Below are 17,965 nucleotides of genomic sequence, written 5' to 3'. Positions count from 1 at the left end.
TCTGAACCAACTGCAGGGCAGCTTCACACCACATCTCACAATCAGGAGCACTGGAAATTTTTAAAAGATTAAATACACAGGGACAAATTTCCTGTTCCCTATCTGTGGTTATTCCAGTATGTGGAATAAAATGCATGACAATGGGAGAGACAGGAAACCTATGCTAGTCATTAAGCATCTGATGAAGGGGAAAAAAGGGCACTTCCCTTGATTTGGTCAATTTCCCACTACCCTGAATTCAACTTCGCATGGAATTTCACAAGATAATAGCAAGTTAGTTTACAGGATGTTTCACAGAACAGGCTGCTTTGCTGAGACCTCAGAGATGTCAGTTGAAAAAGACAAATGATTTGCATTTGCCTATTTCATTCCTTAAGGTCAGTGCTAACCATGTTCCTCCTCTGGGAATATTGGAGCCCACAGGGCCTTTAGAGATTATTTACTGACAAAAATGAAGTTCAGAGAAGTTAGGTCACATACTCAAGGTCACATTGCTGGTTAGTGACAGAATAATAATAGCTAAAACTTGTGCCATGTGCTAGGTATTACTCAAGCATTTTACACCTACCAACTCATGTAATCCTCATATCAATTCATGTGGTAGGAATCATTAGATTCTACAGAACCTATGTTTTTCAAAGATTTTTGAAAATACATTTTATTTCACAACCCAGTATACTCACACATACAAGTGCATTATAATTGAAAGACAGTTTCCTTAAAAACAATTGTTATGTTTACCGAATGTGATACAAACTGTTATGTTCCCTTTTCCTTTTACTCTTCTTATGTTTCCCTCTTTTGAAAAAAAATATAAGCCACAACTTATTCAATGAGTCAAGATCCAAAGTTTGATGAAAATACTTACTTATTTATTTATTTATTTTGAGATAGAGTCTTACTTTGTTGCTCAGGTGGGAGTGACAGTCGGCTTCACTGCAGCCTCAGCCTCTCAGGGTCAATCAATCCTCCTGCTTCAGCCTTCTGAGTAGCTGGGACTACAAGTGTGTGCCACCATACTTGCCTAATTTTCCTATCTTTTGCAGAGATGAGGTCTCGCTATGTTGCCCAGGCTGGTCTCAAACTCCTGGGCTCAAGTGATCCTCCTCCCTCGGCCTCCCAAAGTGCTGGGATTACAGGAGTGGGTCACCATGCTTGGCTAGAAAACATTTCTTTAAACCACTCTTCTAACTCACATCTCTGTTTTGAAAATTATTATTGGTTTATATATGTTAATTTTCCATCTACATGCACCACTTGGTGTGGGAAAGAACTGTCAGATGATTTCCATCCAACTTATTTCTGGTCAGTAGATATTCATTGCTCTCTTTGTAGTTAATGTCTAAAGATGGTATCCTTGCCTTGAACTCAAATCATTATGCTTTAACCTTAGGAATACCTTAATTCACTTATTCATTCATCTATCCATTCATTCAACAAATATTTCAGCACCTAATCTATGCCAGGCATTGTGCTAAATCAGGAGTTGGCAAACTATGGCTGTCAGGTCCAATCCAGAGTGCCACCTGCTTCTATATATACAATTATATTGGCTCAGCCATGCCCATTCATTTATGTGTTGTCTGTGGCTGCTTTGGGGCTATAGCAGCACCGTTGAGTAGCTGCCCCAGAGACCATGTGGCCCGTGAAGCCCAAAATAGCTCTTTTTTCCTACCTGTCCTCAGGATAGTTCTATTTTTTTTCTACCTCAAAATATTTCTTAATGTGGTCTTTTATAGAAAAAGGTTGCAAACCTTGGTGCTAGATTCTAAAATACAATGGTATCTTAGATTGGTCTCTACTGTCCTAGAGGTTTAAATTGTCCTGCTTAGTTTAAAAAGGTTTGGAGCTTTTTGCCTCCCATGCATTGCCTCAAAAAGCACCTGTTCCCAGTGAATGCTCAGCAGGCGTTTGCTTCTACTAAAATTATTCAGTAGGTCTTGCAGCAGGTATTGGCAAGAAAGCAACATACCTAACAGGTAGAAAAGAGGCATGGTGGCTTATGCCTGTAATCCCAGCACTTTGGGAGGCCAAGGTGGGTGGATCATCTGAGGTCAGGAGTTTAAGACCAACCTGGTTAACATAGCCAAACCCCGTCTCTACTAAAAATACAAAAATTAGCTGGGCATAGTAGCACATGCCCGTAGTCCCAGCTACTTGGGAGACTGAGGCAGGAGAATGGCTTGAACCCTCAAGGAGGAGGTTACAGTGATCCGAGATTGTGCCATTGCACTCCAGCCTGGGCGACAGAGTGAGACTCTGTCTCAAAAAAAAAAAAAAAAAAAAAAAAAAAAAAAAACGCTATTCCTTCAACATAGCAGATTTCATTTTATAGATGCCTATCCTTGTTGCCTATGAGAATTCAGTAGTCCACCTGTTTTGAGTACCGATTGTGTGTCCCACCTTGTGGGTAAGAAAAAAAAGACATAGTTCTTTGGCATTTCCATTTAAGATAAGAAAAAATGAGATAAATCCATTTTATTGTAATCCTTACTACCTGTACTTCTGTCTGGGACCTTGGTGTGTACTTGGAAATAATTTTTTTTTTTTTTTTTGAGGCGGAGTCTCGCTCTGTCGCCCGGACTGGAGTGCAGTGGCCAGATCTCAGCTCACTGCAAGCTCCGCCTCCCGGGTTTACACCATTCTCCTGCCTCAGCCTCCCGAGTAGCTGGGACTACAGGCGTCTGCCACCTCGCCCGGCTAGTTTTTGTATTTTTAGTAGAGACGGGGTTTCACCGTGTTAGCCAGGATGGTCTCGATCTCCTGACCTCGTGATCCGCCCGTCTCGGCCTCCCAAAGTGCTGGGATTACAGGCTTGAGCCACCGTGCCCGGCCGGAAATAATTTTAACTACTGTAGAATCTTAAATGTTCGTGTACTGGTACCTTTCACCTTCCTTTAGTCACTAATCACTCCCAAGAGTAATTGCTGTGTGCATGAGTTTATAAGTTAATTGTATTTTGCATTCATTCATCAAACTTTTTACTTCTAGTGTCTCCTATGGGGCAGCACCATAGATGTATTAAAGAAAAGACTGGTCCTCCCAGTCTGGTGGAGGAGACATAGAAGTCAACACACAATGATAATGCATTGAATTGACAAAAGATGCTCAGTTTTTCCAGCAGCATAGAGGAGAGGTACCTAACTGGGTAAGACTTTTTTGGATGAGGCAAGACTGAGCTGACACTTGAAAGAGCTAACTGCACAAATAAGGAGTCATTTGATTTTCCAGAAAAGGGATCAGCATTTGTAAAGTCTAGAGGTGTTTGAAAATCGAGACTTTCAGGGGATAGTAGATATAAAAGCATTGGCCTGTCATCAAAGGTATTTTGTGCTTTGGTTTTAAAAATTTTTTAATTTATTCACTGTTTTTGTCTGTTTATATTGCTATAAAGGAATATCTGAGACTGAGTAATTTATAAAGGAGAGAGGTTTATTTTGGCTCATGGTTCTGCAGGCTGTGTGGGAAACATGCTGCTGGCAACTGCTTCTGGTGAGGGCTTCAGGAAGCTTACAGCCATGGTGGAAGGTGAAGTATGAGCTGATGTGTCACATGGCAAGAGAAGAAGCAAGAGTGAGAGAAAGGATGTGCCTGGCTCCTTTAAACAAACGGATCTCATGTGAATTGTTAGAGTGAGAACTCACTCATTACCTCAGCACCAAGCCATTCATGAGGGATCTGACCCCTGTGACCTGAACACTTGAGGTAGAAACACTGGAAGTCTTGTATCAACATGAGGTTTGGAGGGGTCAAAGCATCCAGACCATATCATTCACTTACTTACTTTTGTTTGTTTGTTTGTTTTTGAGACAGGGTCTTGCTCTGTCACCTAGACTGGAGTGCAGTGACATAATCATAGCTCACTGTAACCTCAAACTCCTGGGCTCCAGTGACTCCTCCCTCCTCAGCCCAGCTCATTAAAAAAAAAAAATTTTTTTTATAGACCAGTGTTGCGGGAAGTCAGGGACCCCAAACGAAGGGACCAGCTGGAGCTGAGGCAGAAAAACATAAATTGTGAAGATTTCATGGACATTTATCACTTCCCTAATAATACTCTTATAATTTCTTATGCCTGTCTTTACTTTAATCTCTTAATCCCATTATCTTTATAAGCTGAGAATGTATGTCACCTCAGGATCACTATTGTACAAATTGATTGTAAAACATGTGTGTTTGAACAATATGAAATCAGTGCATCCTGAAAAAGAACAGAATAACAGCGATTTTCAGGGAACAAGGAACAATAACCATAAGGTCTGACTGCCTGTGGGATTGGGCAGAATAGTGCCATATTTTTCTTCTTGTAGAGAGCCTATAAACGGACATGTGAATAGGAGAGATATCACTGAATTCTTTTCCCAGCAAGGAATATTAATAATTAATACCCCAGGGAAAGAATATATTCCTCGGGGGAGGTCTATAAACAGCTGCTCTGGGAGTGTCTGTCTTATGCGGTTGAGATAAGGACTGAAATACGCCCTGGTCTCCTGCAGCACCCTCAGGCTTACTAGGATTGAGAAATTCCAGCCTAGTAAATTCTAGTCAGACCAGTTCTCTGCTCTCGAACTCTGTTTCCTGTTAAGATGTTTATCAAGACAATGTCAGCACAATGGGACATAGACCCTCATCAGTAATTCTAATTTTGCCTTCGCCTTGTGATCTTTATTGCCCTTTGAAGCATGTGATCTTTGTGACCTACTCCCTGTTTGTACACCCCCTCCCCTTTTAAAATCCCTAATGAAAACTTACTGGTTTTGAGGCTCGGGGTTGTCGTCATGGTCCTACCAATATGTGATGTCACCCCTGGAGGCCCAGCTGTAAAATTCCTCTCTTTGTACTCTTTCTCTTTATTTCTCAGATTGGCTGACACTTAGGGAAAATAGAAAAGAACCTACATTGAACTACTGGGGGCTGGTTCCCCCAATAGACCAGGTCTTGTCATATTGTTCAGCTACTTATTTACCCACTCATTTATTTATTTATTTATTATTAGTGAGAAAAGGTTGTATGGAGCCAGTTGGTTTTTTTTTTTTTTTTTTTTTTTTTTTTTGAGACCAAGTCTCACTCTGTCACCCAGGCTGGAGTGCAGTGATGCAATCTTGGCTCACTGCAACCTCCACTTCCTGGGTTCAAGTGATTCTCCTGCCTCAGCCTCCTGAGTAGCTGGGATTACAGGGTTCTGCCACCACTCCTGGCTAATTTTTGTATTTTAGGTAGAGACAGGGTTCCACCATGTTGGCCAGGTTGGTCTCGAACTCCTGACCTCAAGCAACCTACCCACCTCAGCCTCCCAAAATGCTGGGATTACAGGAGTGAGCCATTGCACTTGACTCACTTAGGCTTTTTAACCAATCTAGTCCACCGGTTGGTTTGTGCATGTCCAGTAGTGCACCTACTGTGCACCAGTCCTGAGTAAGACATCAAACTGCAACCTTGGCGTGTTGGGCAACAAGCACCAACTGAATGATCTGGCGTAACCAGTCATATCTACAAGTATTCTGTGTGGGATAAGAGAGTAGCTGGTTTCAAGCCAATAAAATTCAAGGCAGGTAAGATGACTGGGTGGTTATGACACTGCTATCTCCTTCTCCTGGTAAAAATGCTTACCTGCTGTGGCTGCTCCCTCAGTGCTTCTACCTGGCACCTGACCTTTCAGTCTTCCTAATAAATCTGCCTGAGCTTCATCGTCTCCTCAGGTGCCACGAGGGGAGTTTGTCTGGAGACCCTTTGGGAGCTGATGTCAAATGCTCAACAAATGTTCTGTTAAGTTAGCACTGCAGTAGGCGGGAAAAGGAGAAGATTAAAGGAATAAAATATGCCCCGAAAAGTTTTGGAGAGCACTAGCCAGTGGGGACTCCGCTTTGTCATCTAAGGTGACCATAGGGTTGGCTGATAAATGATAACAATTTTCTGTAACACGTGGGCTTTTAATCTTCCTAACAGTCTGGAGGAAAAATGTTAGATATGATGACAGGAGCAGTTTTTACCATGTCATTAGGTAGTTTTTAGATTCCATAGACACTAAATCCAGCAATGCCACAAGAATGCCTGTGCAAACAGGATCTGTGTTGATGCAGGCTTTAAGTTTCTTTTTCATTTTTGATATATACAAAGAAAACTCACTTCATCTAGCTTAAACAAATAAGGTGATTTTGTTAGGAGGATACAAAGTATCTAGCAGAATCCAGGAGAGCTGATGTTGCTGGGTCTCTCAAGGGACTGCCACCAGGTTCCCACAGGGCATCAGCCACCAGGAAGAAGCTCCCTCCCCCATCTTTTGCTTCCTGTTTTTGGTCTTTGGATTCCCCTCATTTATTTGCTTTATTCTTCCCTCCATACAGCCGCCTGCCTTTCTCTGCCTCTCCTGGGCTTCACATATTCAGTTCCAGACTTGAGCAACGATTGACTTGCTCTTGGTCCCTGTTATAAATTCCCAGGAAAAATAACAGAATTGGCTTCATGTGGTTCAGGTCTCCCCCTTGACCCATCAGCTATGGCCCTGGGGAGGTAGGTAGGGTGGCTTAGAGCATCATGGCTTCAGGGAGGCACATAATTCTGGGTGGGGGTTAATAATCTCAGAGGAGATTGTGAATGATACAGATACCCCCAAACTAGCCTCTGGGACCTCTCTGATCTATTAGAGAGGTAGATTTCTGTTAGGGCACAATTGCTTTGCATTACAGGCTAGGAATTTACATGTAGGCCTGCAAGTCAGTGTTTCTGCTTTTTTGGAGGTTTACTTCATATCTGCACTGGGTGCTGTTGAAGAGGTGAACACTGGGTATATAATACTGTTCTTATTACTGTGTTACAACACACAACTGAGAAGTTCTAGGAGGGTACCGACGAGGCGATTATATCCAGGTTTAAATAAGGAGCTTTGCAGAAGTCGTATAGCTCATGATCATATATTTGAGCTATCTGGCAGAACAAATGGGTGTGTCCTCGACTGTCCCTGGTCCTTGAGTTTGGAGACACTTCTCTGCTATCCTTCCAAGGCTCTCTGCTATTCACCCATGCCCTCTTATCAACTTTAGTGTCCACCAATACCTGATAGGGACCTCACCCCGCCTAAAGCAGGATTTTTGGATTCTTGCCTTGAAGGTTTCTGCCCAATGCTGTTCCCCATACCTGAGATTCTTTTTACTTCCTTCCATGTCTCTAACTCATACATATCATTTAAGGTCAAGTTCAAGAACCATGTCTACCATGCACCTTTCTTTAAGATGTCATGGTTCACTGGGCTTCCTTACTTTAGAACTCATTCAGTAGTGATTCGCTGAGCAGTTATCATTCAGCAGAGTGCTGGCTGGTTATGTTTGCTAGGGCTGTTACAACAAAATACCACAGACTGGGTGGCAAACAAAAATTGAGGCTAGGTATGGTGGCTCACACCTGTAATCCCAGCACTTTGGGAGGCCGAGGCGGAAGGATCACTTGAGGTCAGGAGTTCGAGACCACCTGGCTAACATGGTGAAACCCTGTCTCTACCAAAAATATAAAAAATTAGTTGGGTGTGGTGGTGCGCACCTGTAGTCTCAGCTACACTGGGAGGCGGAGATTGCAGTGAGCCAAGATTGTGCCACTGCACTCTAGCCTGGGCAACAGAGTGAGACTTCGTCTCAAACCCCTCCCCACTGAAACAAAACAAAACAAACAAACAAACAAAAAATTGATTTCCTCACAGCTATGAAGGTTAGAAGTCCAAGATCAAGGTGTCAGCAGGTTTGAATTCTTCTGAAGCCCCTCTCTTTGTTGTGCAGATAGTCTCCTTTTCACTGTCATTCCTCTGTGTATACACATAACATACCTGGTGTCTCTTTGTGTGACCAATTTTCCTCTTCTTGTAAAGATACAAGTCTGATTGGCCTTATTTTAACTTAATTACCTCTTTAAAGGCTCTATCTCCAAACACCATCACATTCTGAAGTAGGGGGCATAGGGACATTAACGTATGAATTTTGGAGGGACACAATTCAGCCCCTAACACCAGTGGAGACAGGGGTGAAGAAGATGTGCATCATCTTAGTGCTCCTGTAGTTTGACAGCGTGGTAAGGAACACAGGTGTTAAGCAACCATTTACGTGACTAGGCATTAGTTACCATTGTGGGATGATGCAAGAAGTAGAATACACAATACTGGAAAAGGTAGTCTGGTGAAGTGAGATTGAAAGTAATCTGAAGAAGTGAGATCTGAAAGAAGGATGGATGGGAGCCAGCAAGCTGAAGAGAGAAAGAGAGAGAGTCAAGTATTCCAGACAGGAAGATCAGCATTTGTGAATTCTGGGCAGTGGGGAAGAGCATGGCTATCCAGGGAATTGAAAGAACCAGTGTAACAAGGAGTGAGTGATGGGAGCTGGCACCAGAAAGTCAAAAGGGCCAGATTACACGGGACCTTATTTACTGACATCCTCATTTCTGTGCTTAGTATATCCTGTCTTGGACTGTTGTCAGAAAATCTTTTATGGGGGAGTGTTGGCATGCACGTTTTGCTTCTCCTTATGCTCCTTGAGGGAGAAGATCCTGTCTTCAACTCCTTTTGTATTCTCTCTCCATAATATGCAACATAGGGCTGGACATATAGTAAGTGCTCAAGAAATAAATTAAGTGGATATAATGAGAAATGAGATGAATAGAAGCACTCATTTGTCTAAATTAGGGGCTGACGCGATCTTGTTGGGTGTGTTTCTCCTAGAGGCTCTGAAAGGTGAGGACTTTTGGTACTATAATGCCACCTAGTGATTCTTCTTATTACAACAGCACAGGGGAGCAGGGTGGTGACTAGTCTTCTGTAATCCAGAAAATTGGAAATCAAACATTTTGTTTCATCAGCATAAATTGATTTGTCCAACCACCCATTCTTTCATCCATTCATCCATCTCTGTTGATGCCCCCTGCATCTCTTTCCTATGAGCTGAATATGTCACATGCCTTTCTACCTCCTGTGGTTCTTTGATTGCTTATATTTGGGTCTTTTTGTCCTCCTACAAGTAAGGTCTCAGATATCAGTATCTAGATTCTCTGAGCTCCCATTGTGCTTTCTGTTAAAATGGCATATACTAAATTATACCATCATATTGTGTTAGAATTAACTGTAGATGTTCCCTTCTGTCTTTCCCCCAATACAGATTGTGAATGCAAAGGACTGCCATAGTCACTTTGGTGCTTCCTGTGGGCAGCCTTGTGCCTACCATGCAGTAAGTTCTTTAAAAATTGTTTACTGGATTGAATTGCTGTCACCTATATAGGCCACCTGCTTATGAAATCTCTTTTAGGAGATCCCCTGGACATGGGAAGACACACAGCCCTGCACTTGACATCAGTGCAACATATGGGTGACCAGCGCCCTCTAGGTCTTTATTTTTGTTATATACCTTCAGAAATGTTACGGAGTTTCTCTGGATCATGGCAGTCCCACAAGCCGATGGTCCCAATGTGTAATCAGGTTTCTTGTGAACACACAAAGCAGCCTGAGCTGGGTTGCTGGTCCCATTTCAAGCTCATTTCTATTAGCTTGGCTTACAGTGTGGTTCAGCCTACCTCTCCAGTTCATCCGCCACCTCTCCAGCAACCTCCATGCATATTATGACTCAGCCACATTTCCCTCTTTTTGTTCACCAGATATATAGTGTCAGGTCATGAATGAGATGTCACTGCACAGTTGTCAATTTTCCTTGAATTAATTTATCAATCCAACACAGTTCTCATAAACTTGACCAACTTACTCTAAAAATTATAAGGGAGGATAAAGGTCCATGGATAGACAAAGCAATCTTGACACAGAAGAATTTGGAATGGGGGACTTGCACTTCAACCGTGATGACTAACTAAAAACCCACAGTGATAAAACCCTGTGCTACTGACACATGAACAAACCAGAGAGCTCAGAACATACTCATGTCTATTTGAAAACTTTCCTAAACCAATTTGGAAAGAATGGATTGTTTGACATGAGTTGTTGGAAAATTTGCTCACCCCATGGAGAAAAATATAGTTAGATCCCTATCTCACACCATATGGGAAGGAGAACTCCAGATTGATTAGATAACTGAATGTAACAAAGTAAAACTATGAAGCTAATAGATAGAAAAAAAATGATGGGTGAATACCTTTATGACATTGGGGTTAAGGAAGTCTAAATAATACCAAAAACTATATAAACTATAGAGGAAAAAAAGAACTAAAGAGCCACAGTATCAAAATTAAGGACTATTGTTCCCTTAAGGACATAAAGGCAGAGTTTCTAGTCTTCTAAAGCAGATTGATGTCCAGGCCTCTCAAAGATGTCTGCAAATCAAAAGAAAAAAGACCAATAGAAAAATAGACGAAGACGCTGAAAAGGCAGTTCACAGAAGGGAATCTCAAGTAGCCTATGAATGTATAAAGAAATGGTCAAAAAATTCACTAGTAGTTAGAGAAGTGAAAATGAAAGCAAAAAATGTACTTACACTACTTTCATCATATTGACAGAAATTAGAAAATTAGCTAATTAGATGAGTCAATATTTGCAAAGCACTTAGAATAGTATTTGGCATTTACTAAACACTTCATGAGTGTTTAATAAAAAAGACCCACTACGTTCTGGAAGGGATGGATGGAAGTGTTGGACGGAAACCCTTGTACAACACACTGGAGTACAGCCTAGGGTAGTAACTCTGGTACACAATCTTAAAGTGCTTGGTAAATACCCTGGGCTTGTACTAGGCTGTTGGACATCTTTGTGCTTTTGGAAAATTGTTCACTTCTGGCCAGATGAGTTTGAAAATATCACACCCTCTAGATAGTTACAGCCTTCTAGGTTCATGACTTGGCTGGGGTACAGAGATTTTGTGAGAATAAAAAGTGCACACCTTCCTGCAGTAGGGCACATGACATGGGAAAGAGAGTAGAGGCTGTTTTTCAGCCTCCATTGCCCCATGGTTGGATGTGTTTGTGCAGGACGCAGCTGCATAAGCAAATGTCCCTGTGCATCCCTATGACTTTAACAGTTTTGCTCGTTGGCATATATTTCAGAGGAATTTGCACAGAGGTCCATAAGGGACCACGGACAAGGACGATCGTGGCTGTATTACTTGATGTATTGGAGAAGTAGAGGCAGCCTTGTTACCTAACACCTCGGGAATGGAAGTGAAGTGTGGTAGATGCCCCTTCTGAAACGCTGTGCAGTACTCAGAAGCAATGAACTAGAATATGCTTGCCAATCGCAACGAGGACACGTCCTTAAAAAGAATTTTGAGTGAAAAAAGTAGAAAATAAGATAATCTCCAAAGTCCAGTAGCATTATTTAAACATTTTTTAAAAATACACTGATAAAAATGCTGTACATTTCCCGAAAATACATATGGAAGTACAGTAGCATGAATACCTATGGGGTTGAGGATAGGGGTTGGGCGTAGAGGTGGGGATAAAGGGAGAAAATAAAACCAGATAGGAGTCTTACACATTTCACGAACCAAGGAGTATAATTATTTCAACTATTTGTACCTGAAGTCCAGAAAGAGTGGAGGCAGAGGGGAGAGAAGAGGGCGAAGAAACGGTTTTGGGAGTGGGATCCCAGAAGAAAGATTTTCGTGATGTGGTGCTACATACGTTTTTCCAGGATGCCTTAAGCTCTGCACCCTATTTTTCTCACCACTAATATTAGATTAAATCCTTTGAAGACAGCATCTGTGGTTTCTCTACTTCAGCTGTCCCTCCGTGTCTTGCACACAGTAGCTGTTTTACAAGGGTTGAACTGACTGGAAGTGAGATTATTCCTCGTTGTTTTAGAAGGCAGAGAGTAGCCGTCTGTCCTTCCCTCATCCGGCAACTTCTGCTCCACATTTCCTTCCAAGCGTTAGTCCTCGGTTCTCCATGCTTGGCTCCCGGGTGTCCCCCACCGTCCTTTCTGGATGGCCTCTTCCCATTCGCTCACTTCTTTCTCCTGGGTGTCTCCATCTGCCCGCACTGTGGGACTCCTCCCAGCCTCTCAGGGGCACCGCTTCCTTATTTCCTTGGCTCCGCCCCATTCGGGAGATATTTGCATATTTCTCTGAGGAACCCTGCCCAGGTGCCAGCTTCAGAAGCTCCTCCCCTTTCGAATTCCCGCTAGCGCCCCTAGAGGGCGTGTCGGTTGCCAGGCGACGGGACGACGCGCCGAGCGCGGGTTTCCGCTCGGGGCGGGCGATAGAGACAGCGCGTCGCGCCTTTAGCATCTTTCCCAGACTCCTGCCCAGCTCCTGCGATCTCCACAGCAGCCTCTGAGGCCGCCCCCAGAGAGCATCAGGATGGCTGAGGTCAGGAGTCAGCGCCCTTCTGTCGCCTCTCCCTTGACCCCTCCCCATTGTCCCTCTCCTGCTGATGATTGTTACAAACGGTGATTCCAATATTCCCCCCCATCAACATCTTATCTGTCTGCACCCTTACTCACTCCCCCGCCTTTCTCCGTTGGCTCTGGTCCCTTTACCTCCTGTTTCTCCTTCAATTGTGTGGACACCCCCTACCCCCACTGTGGCATCGGCGTTATACTAAGTGTGGTAGGAAATTGGTGAATTCTGAAATCCACACGTGACATGCACCCAGCCCTAGATCTTTAGTCATGGAGTGATACCTCAAGAGAGGCTCACGCAGAAATATTGGAGATGTCTTATCTCACAGGAGAAACCTGGCAGAAAGCTTCACAGATGCCTGCTGTTATCCCAATCAATGGCCCTTGTCCACCTGTCACACCCTGATTTCCTAATATATGATCACCTGCTGTCACACATCTTCATTAAGGCTCTTCTGCCCAACACCACTGCCCTGTGTGTTCACTGACTCCTGTGTTAACATCTTGTATCACCCCACCACTACCCCATATTACAGTACACCCCATTTTCAGCCTCTCTAATGAGGGGTTATTTCTGCAACCCTTCAATGACACCCTGCCTGCCCCCCAGCCCCCTCATTTATAACCTCAAGAGCCTCGGGTCCCTGTCATTACTTGCCATTCACAGTCCCCATCCACTGTTGGCCTACCTAAATCCTTCATGGCCCCATCAGAGCCCTTTGCCTATCACCCATCCCACGGTCTTTTCCAGCCAGGACCAGCTACATGATTTGCAAGGCCTGATGCAAAGTGAAAACACAAAATCTCTTAAAAAATTACAACGAATTTTAAGACAGAACAACAGAGCATTCAACCAAGAATGGGACCTTTCTGAGCAAGGGGCCCTGTGCAACTGACCAGTTTTCACTCCCATGAAGCCAGCCCAAGCCCCATCTTCTTTCAGCACCATCATGCTCCACACCCCCGACCCCGTTCTAGTTACTCCCTTGCTTCCTCTGCACCATTCACATCCCTTCATCATTGCTTTTCCTCTTTCTCTAGCTTTATAAATTCCATCTTCCTGTGATCAACACCTCCTTCCTTTCCTTATCATACGATCTCTTTCTTATCATCCGTCTTCCTCACTCCTGGTCTCCATCACTCTCATCTCTCTCTGACATCCATGCTGCTGTGGCCACATCACTTCTCCCCATTACCCATTGTCATTTGCATCTCTCTTTCCATTTCCTTTCTTCTTCCTTCTAGTTCTTTATTGTCCCATTATTGCTTTTGAGTGTTTTCTCCTCTTTTCTCCCACTAGTCATCTTTGTTTATTTCATTCTTCATTCCCAGTAGGAAAGCCCCAGCCTCCCAGAGGCACCGACCCCTCATTTCCTTGGCTCTGCCCTATTCAGGATATATTTGCATATTTCTCTGAGGAACCCTGCCTAGATGCCGGCCTCAGAAGCTCCTCCACTATTATGGATTAGTTATTTCCATTTCCCTCTTTCTGTTACTCCTCTCGCTTCTTCCTTTCTTCTGCTTTTCTTCTTACTTGACCTCAGCCAACTTTCTCGCCTCTGCTTTCACCATTCTCTATTTTCCCTCTGGCCTCACCTTATATTGCAGTTCTCTTTTCCTTTTTCCTTTTCCTTCTCCCCACTAATTGATATTCCCAGAACTTAGGACAGGACAGTGCCTGGCACATAGCAAACACTCAGTGAATAGGTGAAGAATAAAGAAATGCCACAGTTCCTTTCTGATCGGTTCATGTTGATTTCATGCTTCTGAAACAGATACTATTATATACTATAACAGTGGAAATATCAACTGTTTATTGGCCAAAGCTAAGAGATTATTTTTCCTTTGCTGTTAAAAGTAATATACTTTTTAATAACAATAGGAACAAATCTCTTTTGTTCCTAAAAGTTTCTTCAAAACTTTTCCTTCTTTGGTATTTTTCCATTCCTGTGCTAAGTAAACAGGTAAAACTTGGACTGCAAACAAATCATTAGGCTGCTGATCAGGTGTTGACATTAATACCATTTACAGGGATGGAACCAAGAACATTGTAGTGATAAATTTTTGTGTGTGCTTATGTTTAGCATCAACAAGGGAGAAGTACAGAGCAGCAGCAACACCGTATTTCCTTAATATGGTTTTTCCTCCTTTGTGGAATTACTACATTGTGGTCTTTGCAATAATCTGCTTTCAGTCAGGAAGAAAAACCTATGTGAATTGAAAATTAATACTAAAGTTGTTATACAAAATGCTATAGATATGCTTGTGACTCTACATTTCTTTTAATTTACAAAGACTGTGTTTTGCTTGCATGTCATCATTAGAGATTTAATTAATAGTACAAGTGTTTTTGAAAACCAAAAATATGTAGACTTTCTCCATATTGGGCAAGACAGGCTTGTCAAATAGAAGGTAAACTAGACTCCTTAAAATCTTCAGGGTGAATTGAAATTTTACTTTATTATTGGGACTAGAGATTGTTTCAGTTGGTTTCTTTTAGCAAGAGAGTGTTGATACCAAGGCCCTTTGTAGAGTAGAATATTAAAACATAATGTTGCAAATGTAAGTAAGACCTTGCAAGCCTTATGACTACTTTGCTCAAAAGTATTGAGTGGTTCCCTGTGGCTTGCAGAATAATGCAATCCATACTCCTTGGAATGTAATTCAGTGTCTTCACTGTGTGTCTCTAACTCCCTCGCTAGTGCTTGGCTTCCTTCTCCCTGTCATACCTCTTATCCTTTTCTAAAATGTGCACAGACTTTTTTAAACCTTTATTTTAGGTTCAGGGATAAATGTGTAGGTTTGTTATATAGGTTAATTGAATGTCACAAGGGTTTTGCATACAGATTATTTCATCACCCAAGTAGTAAGCATAGTACCTGATAGGTAATTTTTCAGTTCTTTACCCCCTCCCACCTTCTACCCTCAAGTAGGCCCCAGTGTCTGTTCCCTTCTTTGTGTCCATGTGTACTCAGTGTTTAGCTCCCAGTTATAAGTGAGAACATGTATTTGGTATTCTGTTCCTGCATTAGTTAGGATAATGGCCTCTAGCTCCATCCATGTTGCTGCAAAGGACATGATCTCATTCTTTTTTTATGGCTGAGTAGTATTCCATGGTGTATATGTACTATGTTTTTCCTTTTTTGTTTTGAGATGGAGTCTCACTCTGTTGCCAGGCTGGAGTGCAGTGGACAATCTCGGCTCACTGCAACCTCTGCCTCCCTGGTTCAAACGATTCTCCTGCCTCAGACTCCCGAGTAGCTGGGATTACAGGTGCCCACCACCATACCCAGGTAATTTTTATATTTTTAGTAGAGATGGGGTTTCACCATGTTGGCCAGGCTGGTCTTGAACTCCTGACCTCAGGCGATCCACCCGCCTTGGCCTCCCAAAGTGCTGGGATTACAGGTGTTAGCCACTGTGCCCGGCCCATGTACCATATTTTCTTTATCCAGTCTATTGTAGATGACATTTAGGTCAATTCTATGTCTTTGCTATTGGGAATAGTGCTGTGATGAGCGTACGCATGCATGTGTCTTTATGGTAGAATGATTTATATTCCTTTGGGTATATACCCAGTAATGGAATTGCTGGGTCAAGTGGTAATTCTAAGTTATTTGAGAAATTGCCACACTGCTTTCTATAATGGCTGAACTAATTTACATTCCCACCAGCAGAGTATGTTCCCTTTTCTCTACAACCTTGCCAGCATCTGTTATTTTTTTACTTTTTAATGAAGCCATTCTGACTGGTGTGAGATGGTATCTCATTGTGGTTTTGATTTGCATTTCTCTAATGATTAGCGATGTTGAGCATTTTTTTCATATGCTTGTTGTCTGTGTGTATGTCTTCTTTTGAAAAGTGTCTGTTTATATCCTTTGTCCACTTTTTAATGGGGATGTTTGTTTTTTGCTTGTTATTTTATTTAAGTCCCTTATAGATTCAGAATATTAGACCTTTGTTGGATGCACAGTTTGCAAATGTTTTCTCCCATTCTGTGGGTTATCTGTTTACTCTGTTGATAGTTTTTTTTTGGTTTTTTGGTTTTTTGTTTTTGTTTTTTGTTTTTTTTTGCTGTGCAGAGGCTCTTTAGTTTAATTAAGTCCCATTTGTCAATTTTGTTTTTGTTGCAATTGCTTTTAGCATCTTTGTCATGAGATGCTTGTCAGGGCCTATGTCCGGAATGGTATTTCCTAGGTCATCTTTCAGGGTTTTTATAGTTTTAGGTTTTACATTTAAGTCTTTAATACATCTTGAATTGATTTTTGTATATGGTATAAAGACGGAGTCCGGTTTCAATCTTCTGCATGTGGCTAGCCTATTATCCCAGCACCATTTATTGAATGGAGAATACTTTTCCTATTGCTTTTTTGTTGACTTTGTCAAAAATCAGATGGTTGTAGCTGTGCCGCATTATTTCTGGACTCTATTCTGTTCCGTTCATCCCTCTTATTCTTTAGCCAGCTTGGATACTTGCTTGGCACTGAGCTTTGCTCAAGCTTTGCCATCTGCTGGGAATGCCCCTTTTCTCCATATTCCCCTGTGAAAATTCCACTTTTCCTTCTGGGCCTGCTCAAATGCCAATTCTTTTCTAAGATTTTTTTTTTTTTTTTTTTTTTTAATTCTTGCTGCTGGGAATAATTCTCTTTCTGTGGGTTCATAGAGAACTTTGAATACATTTTATGGTAGGGATCAAATCAAATTCTATGCTTTCATTAACTGCATTCATACCCCACCAGGAATTAAGTATAAATTCCCTATGGATAAGCTGTTTATTCTTCATCTTGGTATCTCTTACAGAATCCATCACAGAATTTATATATGGCAGATGTTCAGTAAATACTTGCTCAATGAATGAATAAATATATTAACCACACCCATTCTTCTTCATTATTGTGTTGTACATAACAAGGAGTAGGTGGATTTGTTTGCTAGGGCAGCCATAACAAAGCACCACAAACTGGGTGGCTTACTCCAGTCTGAGTTCATCTTAACTTATTAAATGACTCTGTTCCAAATAAGGTCAGATTAGCAGAGTTAGGACTTCAAAATACCTTTTTGGGGGACACGGTTCAACCCCGAAAAGTAGAGAAAGAAGAATTCTGATATAACTTACTCTTAGGTTCTCATCTAAGTAATAGCCAGACTTGCTTGAATTATATCTATATGTCTGGGCTTATATTTTTCAATAATTTGTTTCCCATCTAACCATGGAAAGCAAATGTGGAAAAGTTCCATGAGTATTGCATAGGGGCATTTTAGGACACTGTGGGGCATGACCTAGCCTATATTTCTGAGGGATAAAAATGATGGAATCTCTTTTGGGAGACAAGTCCATATTTCAGATGAGTTTCACTGTATATGTGATTTCATGATATCTATGCCAAGATCTTCCTATGTCTGGCCTCAACACACCGTGGCCACCCCCGCTGCCCTTTGCAATCTTAGGGGCAATAAGAAACAGGGCCCAATGAAAAGAGACTAGGGTTGGAATAATCATAACAGCTCTGAAAATTCATTGAATTCCTACTATTTACCAGGCATTTGGCTAAGTGTTTAACATCAGTGATCTCATTTAATCTAATGCTTAGCAACACCATGTGGTGGGAACTGTTATTATCCTAATGCATATATATTCTGCATACATATTCCAATGCA

At 42.0% G+C, this 17,965-nt stretch overlaps 1 protein-coding gene across 1 annotated transcript in view; it reads left to right on the top strand.

Moving 5' to 3' along the window:
- Positions 1–12,132: 12,132 nt before the first annotated feature.
- CFAP58 (cilia and flagella associated protein 58) overlaps positions 12,133–17,965 on the top strand; it is a 111,252-nt gene continuing 105,419 nt past the window's right edge. The window contains exon 1 of the mRNA XM_030941164.1: positions 12,133–12,275. Within this exon, the coding sequence (XP_030797024.1) occupies positions 12,267–12,275 (9 nt within the window). The 5' untranslated portion in view covers positions 12,133–12,266. The remainder of the gene's footprint in view (positions 12,276–17,965) is intronic.

The sequence above is a fragment of the Rhinopithecus roxellana genome, chromosome 11 (assembly GCF_007565055.1).
Source record: "Rhinopithecus roxellana isolate Shanxi Qingling chromosome 11, ASM756505v1, whole genome shotgun sequence".
Lineage (NCBI taxonomy): Eukaryota > Metazoa > Chordata > Mammalia > Primates > Cercopithecidae > Rhinopithecus > Rhinopithecus roxellana.
This window is presented reverse-complemented; position numbering and strand designations above follow the sequence as displayed.